The sequence below is a fragment of the Dioscorea cayenensis genome, chromosome 5 (assembly GCF_009730915.1).
Source record: "Dioscorea cayenensis subsp. rotundata cultivar TDr96_F1 chromosome 5, TDr96_F1_v2_PseudoChromosome.rev07_lg8_w22 25.fasta, whole genome shotgun sequence".
NCBI classification, from domain to species: Eukaryota; Viridiplantae; Streptophyta; class Magnoliopsida; order Dioscoreales; family Dioscoreaceae; genus Dioscorea; species Dioscorea cayenensis.
Genome location: NC_052475.1, coordinates 26,264,627 through 26,280,839, shown reverse-complemented (window position 1 = coordinate 26,280,839; position 16,213 = coordinate 26,264,627). Strand labels below are relative to the sequence as shown.

The window sequence follows — 16,213 nt, the reverse complement described above, 5'->3', positions numbered from 1 at the left end:
GTGTCTAGCTTTCAGCTTTTTCTCTCGGCTAATTTAATAAAATATTGTGTTTTTAAATTATTTCTCAAAATACGCATTTCCATAATTATTTATGAAAATAAGCATTTTATATTTTTTTATTATATTTTTTTAAATTAGTAGGTCCCATTGTGGTTTTTTAATATTTAAATTTAATTTTTAAAAAAAATTAGAGGGGCCCGTTATTTTTTTAATATTAAGTTTTTATTTTTTAAAAAACTCTCGAGCCCGATAGTTTTTAAATTAAAAACATTTTACATTCAAACTCTTATAATATTCATTAATTTTTTTTATAACTTATTTTTTCTCACTTCTACTATGTTATTTTTACTTTCATTAATTGTAACCGGCTATTAATAATTTAAATAAATAATTTTAATATTTTTTCATCATAAGGGGTTATTGGGATGAATTATTGGTGGCATATGGCACCTACCCCATTCATGAGAGCTATTGGATGAAATTGATCTTGGCCATCCATTTATTAAGTGGAGGCCTATATAAAACCCTCAAAATTTTTTTTCTAAAACACACAAGTATTTCTATAAAAAAAAATTATCAATATAAAGAGAAGCTCTTCTTTCGGTGGTATTATGGAGCCACAAAGATTCATTTTGTTATATTATTATTGGTGTTTTTATTTCAATTTTATTAAATTTTATTATATTATATATATATATGGGAAAGAGATGTGTTGACCACTAAATAAGTTTATTTTTATTATATTTAATTTATAAAAATTAAAACTTAAAATAAATAATAAAATACTGGCATGAGATTATTAAATGTTGATCATATTATTTGTTAGAATAAAAAATAATAATAATATAAAAATCAAACCATACTTAAGCAAAATACTGATAGAGAACCAGAGCTATAATAGCGATTATTTTATTTTATTTGTTTTTAAATTTTTAGTTTCACTTGGGTCTGAATAACTGAGTACATATGTTATAATAAAATAATCTGAATGTAAATGTATAGTAATGTGACTTCGCCGTATATAATAATAATAATTATTATTATTTAATAGTTTTTATACAACAACCTCTGAATGGATGGCCAGGCCTCAATCCCCACAACTACCACCACTGTATAGAGTGTCAGATTTCATCAAATGCAAGTTACATGTTTCTAATGTGTATAAATAAAATATAATAAATAACAGGCATCTCATACCACATCTTGTGAGCAAAGTTTATAGTATCTGCAATCAAATGCTCCCTATAAATTTCTGCAAGTTATAACCTGCATCTCAATTCCCCAATCTTTTAATGTAAGTAAAATCCTTTTACCCTTCAACACTTCTCCAAATTGCCAACAGATATATAATGAACAATTTCCATTTCAATTAGACTAACACTACTTTACATTCACAATTTTCAGGGCACGGCCATGAGTCTTTTATAATATCTCTATTTCATACTGCAACTATTGACTAAATATGAGTACTATATATAGTATTATAAACTTAATATGTTGCATTATAGAAAAGAAAAGAGTTCAAATACAAACTTCATTTGCATTGACATTGTAACTGTCTTAGAAAGAGTAATTTTTAGTAATCATGAGATCTGGTTGACATCCATTCACTCTTTATACTGGTGAAGACAGGCTTCTCAAGAGTTGATCATACATTGCGCTGCAAATAAATAAAAAGTAAGGGTCCCTTTTGCATGTATATATAGCCTTGTAAAGTCTCATAATAACATGAGTATATATATGCAAATGCAACCACATAAACGGTTTTATGACTAAAGAATATAGTTACATTGATATATTTGCACTGAAATATTTAGACAAGTTGAGAATTGGAGGAAAAGAAAATGAAAGAAGAAACTATACCTTTTAATGTAATAGTAGCAAAAATCAGCCAAGATAAAAGTTTGAACACCTTCAGCAGTAAGGTTTGCAATTGTCCAATAGAAGCCCGTTCCGACATGATAAAGAAATGCTCCACGGCTTTCAATCAACTGCATGCATGTCAAATGCTAACAGATGAATTTAGAAAAAATTGAATAAATATTGCTCGAGTACATAGTGCCTATGATAAGAGAACATGAAATTCCTACATCAGTCACTGTTTAATTCAGTAAATTTAAGAATTACCGCTGAGTTAGTGGCTGACTCTAAATTAATTTCAAGTTTATTTAAACGATGAGTTGATAAGACTACACCTAATAAGTCAAATATAAGTTTATTATAATTTATGGTTTCTCAAATTTAATCTTAATCTACCCTTACTCTGTTTATAAACACAACCATAACAGCTTTTGTAATGTATGGTTTTTCAATCAACAATACAAGTTTGTTACATATACTTCAAACATGAACCAGATAGAAGCTCACTCTATATCAGTACAATAAATATACTAAAATAATCAAGTATGCCATCTTAAATTGGAGTGACAATGACCAATATTACTCTTCAACATGCTATCATATGCGGAGCATATTAATGTTTTAAATGAAACGAACTCCTTGCAACCATAGATTGCATATATTTTATAGCATCTTCCACCCAGTTTAATAACAACAAATATAACATATAAGAGCATGCTTAATCCTCTAACCAACAATCAGTATACATCTTAATGTTCAAGTCAATGTCTCATAAATTTAAGAGTCCTAAAACATGTAAATGAAGTTGGATGACTTATCTTGTTTCAGAGAATGGCCTTCTATATGATTTATATGCTAAGATTTCAGTTGAAATCCACTTTGTTAAAAACAAAGACCTTTGTCCAGGTTCCCGTGACTAGTAGAGGTGACTTATCTTTACTCAGTTAACTTGTTCATTGAATAATTCAAGTTACCTTATTATAACGCACAATAACTTTCAGCTCTAATGGCTCAAGACACATCTCTGTTTAATCATAGAAAGGACCTATCCAAGTTATTTAACAAAACTCTGCCAATACAATTCCTATGATTTTTCTTTTTTCTTATAAATATTCATGCCATTCACTAACTACCCTGATGTTCATCACATAATATGCACAATAAGATCAGTCTTTAATTACTCTTGGAGACTCAAAAATACAAAAATCAACCCTTTCCTATGATTGATAAGCCGTAGCTCAATATATATTTTTTGCAGGGGAAAAGGCCTCATATAGATGCAAATAATTTGAAGTATTGAAGCTAGGTAAACAAAAGGCATCATCAGTTAAAGTTTAATCACAAAATCCAAAGTTAATTAACTTTTCTTTTAATCGCAAAACAAAAAGAACACCTCATACCCGTAATATCCAGTGTGCACAACCCAAGAATCTTGCAACACCCAGGGCAAATACATAGTGAGCTGTAAATGGTTCAACCATCTGCAATAATAGTGAAGACAATAATAACTTATCTTCAAATGAAAGCTTTAAAAAAAGGGATGATCCAATAAAAAAAATTTTTTTTTTGGACCTTTGCATTTTGCATCACTCTAAGTTGAGGAAGAACTGAGATAGACTCGAGGTACATGCAAAATGCCCATAAAATTGAATTGAAGCCAAGCCTGCTAGAAATAGGATGGACGAATACTGCTATGACAACTGAAGAAAGCACCTGCAATGTCATTCATTAGTTATACATGAGTATGTGCGACTTGTGGCTTCTTAAACACGTTAAATACATTGGATAAATACGTTAAATAATAAAAGAAAGCAACAATGTGAAGTTCGGAATCAGCCTGTTGGTGCAAACTACACATCTATAACTTATTAAAACTCAAATTTATCCTATTTCAGTATAAGACTGATATGGGTGCTGAAGTGAAGAAAGGAATTGATATCAATTTTCACATGTTCCCCTTTCTTTAACTTACCAATCTTTTGGAAAATTATAGCGAAACTATAACAGCTAGATATCAGAAAAGTTACCACTTTTAAAATAACGATTGTGATAAAAGTTCATCTAACTAGTAGAAACTGATGTAAATGGCATAAATATGGATATAGACAAACTTGTTTTGCTCGCGTCCTCTGATGATCAAATAATCAAGTCATGGACCAAGTATAATCACCAATAAATCTAGCATAAAGTTGGTTTAGCATGGATGCCGTAACAACTACACAGTACAAAATGCTAAAAGTCTCGTTTGTTCTGGTGACATGCAAACTACTCTAAACATCAAATATTTATACCACAATTTTACAATTGGGACACTAACAGGCATACTCAAAATGGTGACACCTAAGGATGATGCAAGCAGTTAATGCAAAATTTTATCGCAACAATATCTCCAAACCATGTCTCGTAGTTATGACTCTCGAATGAACATGATGAATCTAAAAAACCAGCTGCAAATTAAATCAACATCACATGCCAGAGAGGTCACAACTAAGAGAAGTGATTCATTAGCAACGATGGTTATCCTACAAAAGAATTCACCATTGACATTTTACAAAGATAGCATAAGAAATAAAATTCTCTTAACAAAATTCAAGGAGCTTTGTAACCACCTTACCAGATAGTATCTCGGCATGTTGTCTAGTTCCTTGTCATAACTGGAGTTTAATTTGTACCGAATCATGTAAATGACCCATAGAGTCGGAGCTAGAGTTGCAAAATCAAGGATAGTATGGATATCCTTTTCGAAAATAAAACTGCAATATAGTCTTACAGCTAGAAATATGGCAGTTAGCTCTTGAGACTTCAAGGAAAGACCTGCATGAGATAAGTTACAATAATAAATTTGTCAAATTTTTTTTCTTTTAGCCAAAAGGAGGCGAAGCTAAAAACAATAAAAAAAGGAAACGACAAGCTTAGACAACTAGATCCACAAAGGTACAAAAGTCCTAGAGCCAACAGGCATAATAAACTTGTCAGTTGAACCACCACGAATTAACACAAAGAAGATCATTGGAACTGTTTTGGGAGATCATTGGAACTGTTTTGGGAGTTTGAAACGACAAGTTATACTTTTTGATGACAACAAAACGTCAAAGCATGAATGTTCACTCCATGAACATCGCTCACTTTATGAATAATAACGGAGGAAGTTCACATAATTCCATTTAACAACTTCTTCTAATATTAAAAAGGTTAGGTAGCACCTTAATTTCTTCATAACTTGAGTTATGAAGAAATTAAAGTGGTGGGTCCCTGTTTTAATATGGTATCAGAGTTATGGTTAAGATCTTGAGTCCTACATCCGCTGTGGGCCTAGGGGGTGTTGGGACGCAGTGGCTCAAAACCATAGTCCCACATTGCCTGTAGGAGACGCTTCCTTCTAGCTGATCATATACCACTATCAATCCTATCTTAACATGGTATCAGAGCTATGGCCATGTTAAGACAGATCCTAGCCATAGCTCTGATATCATGGTATCAGAGCTATGGCCATGTTAAGACAGATCATAGCCATAGCTCTGATATCATGTTAAGACAGGGACCCACCACACTAATTGTCTTATCAAAAAAATAATAATAAGCTTGAATTAATCAGAACAGTAATGTAATTCAACCGCCTCACTTAATTCTGGGCAGCTTCCCAAAATCCCAAACTTTTGCAAACTTAACCTTAGCACTAAGCTCTGATTATGCTTTTAGTCTCCAAAAAGAAACTCTTTACAAAAAACTTAAAATTGCTTCAATCTGCATTTATATTCATACCCCATAACAAACTAAATTTCATGCACCATAAACTACTGCATCAACTCCATCAATTCCTAATTCATTCAAAAATACCACAGTCCCTTGGACTAATAATATCGGACAAAATATTCCAAGAAATAATCAATTTTCATATCTGGATTCAGTTAATCACACTCTCGCTATGTTTAAGCTAAAGGTCAAGGGTATACACAAAAAAAATCCTATACTTGCAGCGGGCACATAGACAATATTTTTTTCATTAACTATCCATAAAAAAAAACATAGAAAAAACAATTAATTTCAAATAAACCAGAGAAACAGAAATCAAAATAATAATGACAATTATAATCAGAGATAAAGTTCCCTACTTGAAGCAAGACATGAATGAGCAAGAGAAGAGAAAATATAACTAAGTCAAAAAGTAGAAACAATCCAATATAAAAACTAAAAATTTGATTAAACTCCCAGTCTTTCAGAGAAAAGCCGGACAAATAGATGATAAAGGGTAAGAGGAGAGTATCACCGGAACAAGTCTTGTGGCGGGTGAGCTTATAGATGAGGAGGAGGATGCCGGCGGCATGGACGGCCTCAGATGCGATGTAGAAGTGTTCATAATCACGGACGAAGATCTTCAGACCAACGAGGGCGACAAGCGCCGCCACTGCGCCGAGGAACACCTGCACCCTCACCGATTGCCGCCGGACCCACCCGAAGAGGATGTTCACCGGATCCCTAGCACCCCGCCGCCGTCCCATCAGATCCCCAAACTCTAGACGGAGAGAACGAGGGTTTGAGAGAGAGAGAGAGAGAGAGAGAGAGAGAGAGAGAGAAGACAAAGACAAGTCGGTGTGGATTAATGCATGAAGATTTCACGGCGAGACTTTATGGCGTGATGCGGTGGAAAGGGTTGTTAATGTTGATCCAATAATATTTTGACACGTGGAAAGTAAACGATTACGTGGGTTCTGGGTTTACGACCGTTATTGGGTCGGAGTCTAGTTGATCTATTGGGCCGTGCTGAACTAGGGCGTGCCGTGCACGATGGTTAAGATTAGGATTGTTTATGGGCCCGGTTGGGTTGGGTTGGGTTGGTTTGGTTTTCAACCCGGTTTGTTGGATTAATTGTTTAGGATTTTAGTGGCCTTTTTTTATTTTGTTTGAATATTGGTATTTATGACTTTTTTAATAAAGTTTTAAAATTAATTAATATATAGAAAACCTTGTATGCACTGAGACGGAGTTTTTTTTTGTTTTTTTGGGTTTTTTCGTTATATTTTGGTTATTATTTTTTCTTTAAGAAAACATATGAATATAGATAGACTAGATGGATCTAAATTTTCTTATTATTGTTATCTTAATTTTTTGAAATAATTATATACTCTTCACTTATCAAGATATATATATATATATATATAAGTAAAAAATCTGATAAAAATCATAATTATTTTATTCAATTGAAAGTAAAAGTGGTTTGTAGTGTTTGTAATCGAGCTGCATAGGCCCACCACGAGGCTGATGTTTGCCTTTGTTGGACCTGTGTTTTTTTTAAGGAACCATTGGCTTCAAAGTCATTATGTTAAAAAATAATATGAATTACAGCCAACTAAAAATATGGATATTCACAAGTATATTTCATTATCTGAATTTCCATAAAAATAAATAAAGTAAATCTCATTTGCGATATGATTATAATAATGCTATAACATAATAAAGTATTTTAATTTTAAATTCAGAGTTTGGTTCAAAATACATTCAAGGCAGAAATTCACCAAATCATTCCGTATATTAATTATCTAAAAGTTTCAAATCAAACACAATATCTTTTAGAATTTACCATTGTTTCCCACAAACATTATTAAAAATAAAATAATAATAATAATAATTTGCATAATTATAGTGACATATTACTATTACAATAGCAATGGCGGATTTATTCCACTCTCCATTTTTTATTTATGGTCACATATCTTTCCACTACACGGAAATATTTGACGGTTATTATATAATTAATAATTTTAATATTTGTATATATTACAAAATAGGCTTTATTGGCACTTTATAACAACTTAAAAAGAAAAAAAAAAAAAAGAAGCCAAATTGAACTTTATTATAAATAAGCTCTTCCATTGGGTAATTCACTAGCGTGTTTCCAGTTATACCCTCCATCTTATCATTGTCATCGTGGCCATCCACCAATCCGCAACTCCAAGTTCCCAGGTGCGTTCCCTTCCCTCAAAACCCTAATCCCCTTCAATCTCGATCTCCGATTAGGGTTTCAATCCATGGCCGATCGCGGTGGAAGCGCGGCGGCGAAGCCTGTGTGGATGAAGCAAGCCGAGGAGGCCAAGCTGAAGAGCGAGGCGGAGAAGGCGGCCGCTGCTAAGGCCGCGTTCGAGGCCACTTTCAAGGCTGTTGATCCACCCAAGCAATCTGCGGGATCCGACGATGATGATGAGGAGGAGGACCTCTCTTCTAAGCCCATCGGCCCGCCCGATCCCTCCAAGTCCCTAGCTGCCGGAGCTGGGATCGCAGGTGGGACCGCCTGCGCCCCTGCCTCGTTTGTCCTCACGGCCAAGGACTCGGATGGCCGCCGCGTTCCGTCGGGCGGTGCTCACGTTCAGGTGAAGATCTCCCCTGGGGTCGGTGTCGGTGGGTCTGATCAGGAAGGCATGGTGAAGGACCAGGGTGATGGGACTTACACCGTCACGTATGCTGTCCCTAAGCGTGGTAACTACATGGTTCATATTGAGCTTGACGGACGCCCTGTTATGGGGAGCCCTTTTCCCGTCTTCTTCAGCGCTGGGCCTGCCGGAACCCTCCCCGTTGCCACCACAATGAGCCAGTATCCGAACATGGTGAATCAGACCATGCCCAACATGCCCAATTATGCCGGGGCTGTCTCGGGGGCGTTTCCTGGGCTTCTAGGGATGATTCCAGGCTCCCTACCAGGTGCTACAGGGGGTGTTGTGCTCCCGGGGATAGGAGCAAACTTGGGGGAGGTTTGTAGGGAGTATTTAAGTGGGAGATGCGCCAAGAGTGATTGCAAATTTAACCATCCACCGCATAATATTCTTATGATGGCACTCACTGCGACCACCTCGATGGGGACACTGAGTCAGGCGCCAATGGCCCCATCTGCAGCTGCAATGGCTGCTGCGCAGGCCATCATGGCTGCCAAGGCACTTCAGGCACATGCTGCTCAGATGCAGGCTGAGGTCAAGGCATCTGGGAATGGTACTGGTTTGCCTTCTTACCTAACGGTCACTCCAATTTCATATGATTTTTGAATTACTTATTTTCGCATTTAATTAATATGGGAGTTGCTATCTTGGTTGGTTGAGATTTGAATTGTGCTAGGTTATTTTCCTTATGGTTGTATTGCAGGGAAAGTACTTGCAGATGCTATTCAATGTTTGTTCTCTTCTTGTTTCTAATCTGCATGTTTTGTAAGGGTTAAAACATGCTAGGAAACTTATCCATACCTAATGCAAAAGGTGAAGGTCTGAATGTTAAACATGGTTGAAAGTTCTATTTTGATTAGGATTTATTTGTTAAACCTGCAAAATGAGTAATGTATTCAGAATACATATGTTAATGAGTGGCCTACTATTTTACTTTTGGGTGCCACTATGTTACAATCATAGTTAGCTTGTTGTATGCTTTCTTTGATCTAAATAACAGACATAGACAGCGCCAGTTCTCCTAAATTTGTTAGTAGTCATTGAAGAAAAGTTTTGCTTGTCTATAGACCTTGTTGGTCTAAGGCCAAATTGATTAATCTGAAGTATTATTTCCAGAGTTAATTTTTTATGAAGCACTCTGCTTAGAGTATCACAGAGTGGCATGTGACTTGCTTAATGATGGTTAGTAAACCTTTGCATTTCACATATGTTTTAACTAATAAGGCTGAAAATTATTTTTTCTCTACATTTGAAGTGTTTATTAATTTGCATGATTTATAATTTGTTGATTTTGACCTTTAACAATGTAAGTTGGTAGCAGTTTTTACTTATATCCATTAATTGGCTGATTGTATATTGGACTGCTGTATTAGTTTCGCTTTTCACATTCAAATGAACCATGCTATATGCATGTTTACATGTACACTCCAATAAAATTACCTAATTATGTAGAAATCCCTATAAATTTTCCAACTACATAAATTCATCCTGAGTTAAAGCCAGTGTAAAGTTTTGAAAAATATTATATGAAGAGCCTTGGTCCTTTCACAGTAATGATCTAAGTTATAGATGTACTGCTTAAATTTATACATTGTCAAGGAAATACTTGTTAACAAGGATTAAAATGTAACGATCTTAAATTTGTAAAGCAGGGTATTAAGATATATTGACAAGGTTATACATGCAATATCTATATTTTTCAAAGGATATACATGGAAAAGATCCTCGTTATGTATGTATGGATTGTTCTGCAATGACATGCTTACGAGTTAGCATTTGCCATTATCTATAATGGTTGTTAGGGCTTCGGGTCTATTTGCTTCTCTTTGCTTGTTTTTGATGGCCAAGTATAATTTCCATCCATCTATGTTCCAAGGATATTGGAGCTGTAACTTGTGAGAACTATGAACCATCTGGTTTTTTTAGGCTTGTACATGCCCAATGATCATTTATACATTGTTCTCTACATAATTCTTTGCTTTGGTCTGTGTTAATACTGGGCTTTGGCCTCGTGTTAGTTCTGTCATACACATAACAAGAAATTTAGTTATGCCATGTCGGGCTTTGGCTTTGTGATAATATCGGCCTTTCCTGTTAGACATTTAGTGGCAATATGAGTGTTAAGCTCATGCTATTTGTAGATTTACAAGTTTCATGAGGAATGGGGGCTTACCATCAATAGAAAGCTCAGCTTGCTTCTTTGCTTATCGTGAGTCCTTGATTTTATGCCATTTTTTAATCTTTTTGATGTATCTATCTGAAAATGTTTTTTTTGCTGCATATGATCCCTTGTTGCCTATCTCATGTAGCATGCATATTATTTTATTTATTTACATTTTGCCAGATTCACCTGACAAGGCTGGGAAAGATGCATTGAAGAGAACACTACAAGTGAGCAATCTTAGCCCCCTGCTCACAGTAGATCAGCTGAAACAGCTTTTTGCTTACTGTGGAACAGTTGTTGATTGTACCATTACGGATTCTAAGCACTTCGCATATATAGAGTTTTCAAAGCCTGAAGAAGCAACAACAGCTTTGGCTCTAAATAACATGGATGTTGGTGGCCGTCCATTGAATGTTGAGATGGCAAAGTCTCTTCCTTCAAAGTCGTCTTTGGCAAATTCATTATCAGCCCAATCATCTATACCTTTGATGATGCAGCAAGCAGTTGCGATGCAACAGATGAACTTTCAGCAGGCTTTGCTCATGCAACAGACAATTGCCTCTCAGCAGGCTGCAAACCGGGCAGCAACAATGAAGTCTGCAACAGAGATGGCTTCAGCCAGGGCTGCTGAAATAAGCAAAAAGCTAAAAGCTGATGGATTGGGAAGTGATGACAAGGAAGAAGAGAAAAAAAAGTCCAGGTACTGGAATGTGGAACAATCATGTATACCCTTGCCATTTTTAGCTATTGCTCTATGTATCTTTTTTTTGGGTTGTTTGGCTTAAAATTTTGTTTAAACAGCTAGCATTTTGGTTTTAAAGATATCCATGAATTGTGGTGCGTTTTGTTAGCATTATTCAACTGTAAGCATCTTGGTAATCTTATGATAATACATGCTTGTATTAAACACAGACAAATGCTATATTGCTTTCAAGATCAGTTAAAGCATTCTTAACAGTCAATCAGCAACAATATTTTGAACTGTCTCGACTTATGTTGATTTTTCAAATCTCTATTGATCATTTATCTTCTTATGTAGATCACCGTCTGTCCATCGAAGATCTAAATCTAGGTCTAGGTCACCCATCAAGTACCGTCGAAGCAGGCGATCTCGGTCTTTCTCACCAATCAAGTACTCGAGAGATAAAAGGTCACGATCACCAATTAGGTCCCACCACTCAAGTCGTGGATTGGAAAGGTCTCAAAGAGATGTTAGCAGGAGTGGCCGGCGGGAAAGAGATAGATCTCGTGATCATTATGCTTCTGGTTCAAGAAGACGTGTAAGCAGGAGTCCAAGTCCATATACAAGGAAATCATTCCGAACTGAGTCTAGATCACCCAAGCGGCGGAGAGAAAGTTTAAGCCCCAGGACAAAGAGGTTATCTAGATCTCGAGCTGATTCAAGGTCCCCAAGGCACCACAGAGGGCGCAGATTTTCTCCTAGACATAAGCATGAGCCTAGTTCTCATCGCAGCAGGCGCTCAAGATCCAGGTCCACAGAAGGAAAGGAACGGTCTAATCAGAAGGATGATGCAAAAAGGGAAAGCCCCATATCAAAAAGGTTAGCTCGAACTGGTTCAAGGTCACCATTGCATCATAGAGGAAGCAGATCAGGACCAGGAGACAGCCATGAAAAATCATCCAAGCGCAGTAGGCACTCCAGGTCAAGATCCGCAGAACGGAGGCATCATTCTGATGACAAGGAAAATGCTAAAAGATCTGAAAAGAAGAAGAAGAAGAAGAATATAAGGGAATCTGACATAACTGACTTAACTAGCAAAAAATTAAAGGATTGTCAGGACCATGGGGAAGATCAGCCAGTGGATTTATCTGCTGGTAATAACAAGAGGAGCTCCTCTGTCACAGATGATGGAACCTCAAAGAACAAGAAAGACATCAATAAATATGAAACATCGAGAAAGGAAAATAAAGAACATGGAATGAATGATCCATCGGGAAATTCAAGTCCTGAAGGTTTGGGAGTAGAACCAAAATTGAAGAGTGCAAATTTCGCAAGTAATGAACCGCCACGCTTGGATTATAATGTGTTGCCAGACACTGATGCTATGACTAAAGATGATAACATAGATTCAACTAATGGGATTCTGTCAGAAATTGGGGTGTCTGTCAGTGCAGGAGGCCAAAATGGGAAAGATATGTCCAATCCGGATGATTTGATCAAGAGCTATTGACCAGGCTGCTAAAAAGGGCAGACACAATGTTATACTAATTAACTCCGATTTTGGGGTTATACAATTGATGCAGGAAAGTTTATTTATGAATTAGGTCTGCTTCTCATCCACAGGTTTTGCATGCAGGGGATGGTTGATGTTGGTGGTGTTGCAAAAAAAAGTCTGAAGATGTGAGTGGAATGTTCTATTATAAATCTGAATTTATGTCATGAACCTGAGTCCAAGAAATGGAGGATCAGATTTGAAGATCTTGTTGAATCTCCACTTTATTTCCATCTGGTAAGCTGGCATTCTTGCAGTTTTTTTTGCTCTTCAATATGCACATGTTTGTCCTTTCAGATCCAAAGCTTGGGACAGTTGTTTGGACATGTTGTTGTTAATCAAACCATATTCTGGACATGTCTTTGGCTCTCTTGGTTCTCTGCCAATTGGTTGATCTGTTTATTGTGTAAGAAACTGTTCTAGCGTGGATCATATGACAGAACTTGCATGATCTATTTGGTGGAATTGTCTTTGTTGTACATTGCAATTAATAGTTAAAGCATTTCTGCATAAGATAATTTAGTAATTTGGATGGCAATTATGCCTTCATATTGTTCCATTGTGATGCCTAATGCTGTCTGAAAACTGAATGATTTTGATGAAACTGGGAAGCAGAGTTTAATTCTCAGTTGGATGCAGGATTTGCTTGCTGTTTAACTGCATGAATTTTCTTGGGGAAGATGAAGGTTTCTTTTCATGAGGTGCATTATTTCTTTGCATAGCCTAGTTGTTAAATTTGTCACGAGTTTTTTTGCTTACAGGTGTGTTTGCGCCAACTTATTGTGTTTCCTATTTTTCTTTTTCTTTCTCTTGCCTGTTTTTTTATCTTGAAATCAGGGTACTATAGTGAAGGCCCCCCCCGAAAGTGGTCCTTTGTTGGTCATCTTACCTTCAAAGGAGGCGGCGCCTGGGAATAGGTTGTATACTCGCATTGCTGGTTGTTTAACAGCACGAAGATTCACATCATTGGATAAGACCTCTTATGCTCTTTATTCTTTGCTTTGCTCTTTACTTCTTTGCTGATCAGAAGGTTGGGCTCCATGATAACTTCTCTCAATATCTCAAGGAAAAGACCACAGTCCCTGACACCCTTTCACTTTTGTGATGCTTGCTATCCTATTGAATATATGTGCAGGTTTTCTAGTGAAGATTGCTGGAGTACTATAGGAGCAAGTGATGCCCCCTTCCCTTAATTGGACAGGATATCTATAACTTGGGGATCAACTAAGCTCTCAGAACGCTGCTTGGGCCTTATTTTCTGAGATTTTCTGGACCTCTTCCTAATTGAAATTTCATGACATCACTATATTATGTAGAATCTCAAGCTTTGCATATTTGGTATCACTACCGCTATTTAGTTGTCTGTATCTTCTGGGCTTTGTATTAGGCAAGATGATGGTGCTGCTGGCTCATCAGACTGACTATGGCTAAGTTCTGTAGATTCAGATCCTTGGATAACTTCTGATCATCTTCATGTCTGCTCGTTACAGGTAATTCGGAAGTGTTGCCCTAATTTAGTGAAATCTTTGAGCCAATTTGTGTTTTGTGAAAGCTGTCTTTAGGTTTTCATCATGAAATTCCTCTCATTCTGGTTACATTTGTGAGCTATAAGAATTTTGGTGTCACTCGTTTGAGTTTTTAGTTTGCTCACCGATTCACCTACCAGAAAATAACATCTTCTTGTTACCATGCTCATGAAAATTTCATCTTCATGGGTTTTATTTATTTATTTATTTTGGTTTTGTTTGTTTGTTTTTTCCCCTATTCCCTTCTTTCTCCCAATTACCTGAAATTTAATCGCAAGTAAACAAGCTTGTGCTGACTCTGTTTCTGCATGCTTGGTTCTCTGATCACCTTTACTTGAAGTTTCTTGCTGTTGGGTGGTTCTCTCTTTTACCTTTTCCCTGATGGCGAACCTTGCCTTTTTTAGCCAAAGCTGCCAAACAACCCTTTTGCATGCAAATATTAGGTACAAAATTACAAGGGGAAAAAAAAAAATTAGTGCATGTGGCTGATGTTCCATTGGTTTGGTAGTAGTACTAGTTTAGTGTTTATGCAGAGGATACTTCAGATCCACTTAAAACACAGCCGAAAACGCTGTGAAGTAACTCCTTATTTATTTATTTTGAAAGAGTAAACGTTTTTCATATTTTGCAATATACTGTAGTGAAGGAAGAAGGGGAACAGTTTTTGCTCTATTTTGAAGTTTTGTTTTGTAAGGTGATTTTCTGCAATAGATTTAATGCGGAAAGGACGTTGTGTGGATGTTGTGTGCATAAATTTTGATTGGAATATGATCTATATTTATCCTTTACCCAAGAAAATTATTTATTAGAAGTAAAATTAATAGGTTTATATATGTATGTATATATTGATGAACGGTTTATATTTCAATCGAATGGGCATTCTGATTTTCAGTTAACATTGCCATGTTTCAAAATACTTTGAGAGCTTCACCTCTTTTATTATGTAATCTGTTTTGGAGTATTTAAGAGTTTTAATCGTGACGAATTTTTAGAAAAATGAGGGTGTAGTTTACATAATGCTACCAGGTCAGGAAATGTGTGTGTGTGTGTGTGTGTTTTTAAAGTTTTATAAAAGGCTCAGTTTAAACGTTCACGGGCCTTGGAGAAGGTGGATGGCTGCTGTGCTGAATTTTAAGGCAATGTCTAAAATGAAAATTTTCTCGTTTGCATAACAAAGATGATATATATATATATAAATATAGTTTTGATTTTTATTTTATGTGAATAAATCACTACAAACATATACACATATATACATATATATTTTTTGTTAATATGTATTTTAAATATGTATTAAAAAAAAAACCTCAAACTCTCAACTCTCATAAATGTCTGAGTGCCTTAAAGTATTTTGTTATTATTGTTGATATAAAAGTACATATGAAAATAAAGTAATGTTTTTTTGGTCCAAATTCTAGATGACGGTGGTCCGGACCGCCTACCTTTCTATCTTTGTAGGTCTTATCCATTTCCATCAATTGTTGATGTTACATAAACCAATAAATTTGTTAAAGTCCTTGTTGCATTGGTCCTTGGGTTGGGTCACCCATGATGATTAATGTCCGAATTTCATATTGTTCAATATAACATGTCCTTACACCTTGTCACAAAATACTGGTTTTTTTCAAAAGAAAAAAAAGAAAAAAAAGAAAAAAATTGGTTTTGAATGTATTCGGAAATCTACTCAAGGGTGGTTCAATTGGATTTATCATTATGTTAATTTTTAAAATTTCACTAAATAAATAGAAAATTTTTAAATAAATTATAATTTCAAATATATGAAGTTTCAAATTTCCTCAAACAAACAGCTCCTAAAACATTTTAGGTCCATTAATGTAATTTATAATATGAATTTATTTATTTGGGATAGGTTTCTGTTGAACTTATGTAATCACGTAAGGAATTGTATTTAATTTGTATAATTATAGAGTTTTTGGATGATAATTTTTATTTGAAAATAGTATATTATTAATTGGTTTTTTTTTTTAATTACAAACGCTGCCA

At 35.4% G+C, this 16,213-nt stretch overlaps 2 protein-coding genes across 4 annotated transcripts; one reads left to right on the top strand and one right to left on the bottom strand.

The window, feature by feature from the left end:
- Nucleotides 1-1,479: 1,479 nt before the first annotated feature.
- Nucleotides 1,480-6,445, bottom strand: LOC120260720 (ER lumen protein-retaining receptor). Its single transcript, XM_039268277.1, has 6 exons — nucleotides 6,128-6,445; nucleotides 4,475-4,674; nucleotides 3,433-3,573; nucleotides 3,261-3,341; nucleotides 1,864-1,991; nucleotides 1,480-1,660 (listed from the first exon to the last, which is right to left on the bottom strand). The coding sequence occupies exons 1-6, from the start codon at nucleotides 6,357-6,359 to the stop codon at nucleotides 1,615-1,617; spliced, it is 828 nt and encodes a 275-aa protein (XP_039124211.1). The 5' UTR covers nucleotides 6,360-6,445; the 3' UTR covers nucleotides 1,480-1,614.
- A 1,296-nt stretch (nucleotides 6,446-7,741) lies between these two features.
- LOC120262206 (splicing regulatory glutamine/lysine-rich protein 1) lies at nucleotides 7,742-14,412 on the top strand. Of its 3 annotated transcripts, none has more exons than XR_005536720.1 (6): nucleotides 7,742-8,844; nucleotides 10,630-11,149; nucleotides 11,489-12,920; nucleotides 13,323-13,384; nucleotides 13,521-13,713; nucleotides 13,819-14,412. XR_005536720.1 is itself a non-coding variant. In XM_039270282.1 (3 exons), exons 1-3 carry the CDS (start codon nucleotides 7,887-7,889, stop codon nucleotides 12,639-12,641), a joined length of 2,631 nt encoding a protein of 876 aa, XP_039126216.1. In that variant the 5' UTR covers nucleotides 7,742-7,886; the 3' UTR covers nucleotides 12,642-13,221. The 3 variants fall into 3 exon arrangements, 1 of the variants encoding a protein (XP_039126216.1); XR_005536721.1 differs by having other exon boundaries at nucleotides 7,743-8,838; XM_039270282.1 differs by lacking the exons at nucleotides 13,323-13,384; nucleotides 13,521-13,713; nucleotides 13,819-14,412 and having other exon boundaries at nucleotides 11,489-13,221.
- Nucleotides 14,413-16,213: the final 1,801 nt, after the last annotated feature.

Coding starts and splice junctions, on each gene's coding strand:
- LOC120262206 (XM_039270282.1), top strand. CDS start 7,887: ATGGCCGATCGCGGTGGAAGCGCGGCGGCGAAGCCTGTGTGGATGAAG. Junction 8,845..10,629: donor GGCATCTGGGAATGGTACTG/GTTTGCCTTCTT, acceptor ACATTTTGCCAG/ATTCACCTGACAAGGCTGGG. Junction 11,150..11,488: donor GAAGAGAAAAAAAAGTCCAG/GTACTGGAATGT, acceptor CTTCTTATGTAG/ATCACCGTCTGTCCATCGAA.
- LOC120260720 (XM_039268277.1), bottom strand. CDS start 6,359: ATGGGACGGCGGCGGGGTGCTAGGGATCCGGTGAACATCCTCTTCGGG. Junction 1,992..3,260: donor GTGCACACTGGATATTACGG/GTATGAGGTGTT, acceptor ACATGCATGCAG/TTGATTGAAAGCCGTGGAGC. Junction 1,661..1,863: donor TGCTACTATTACATTAAAAG/GTATAGTTTCTT, acceptor ATTTATTTGCAG/CGCAATGTATGATCAACTCT.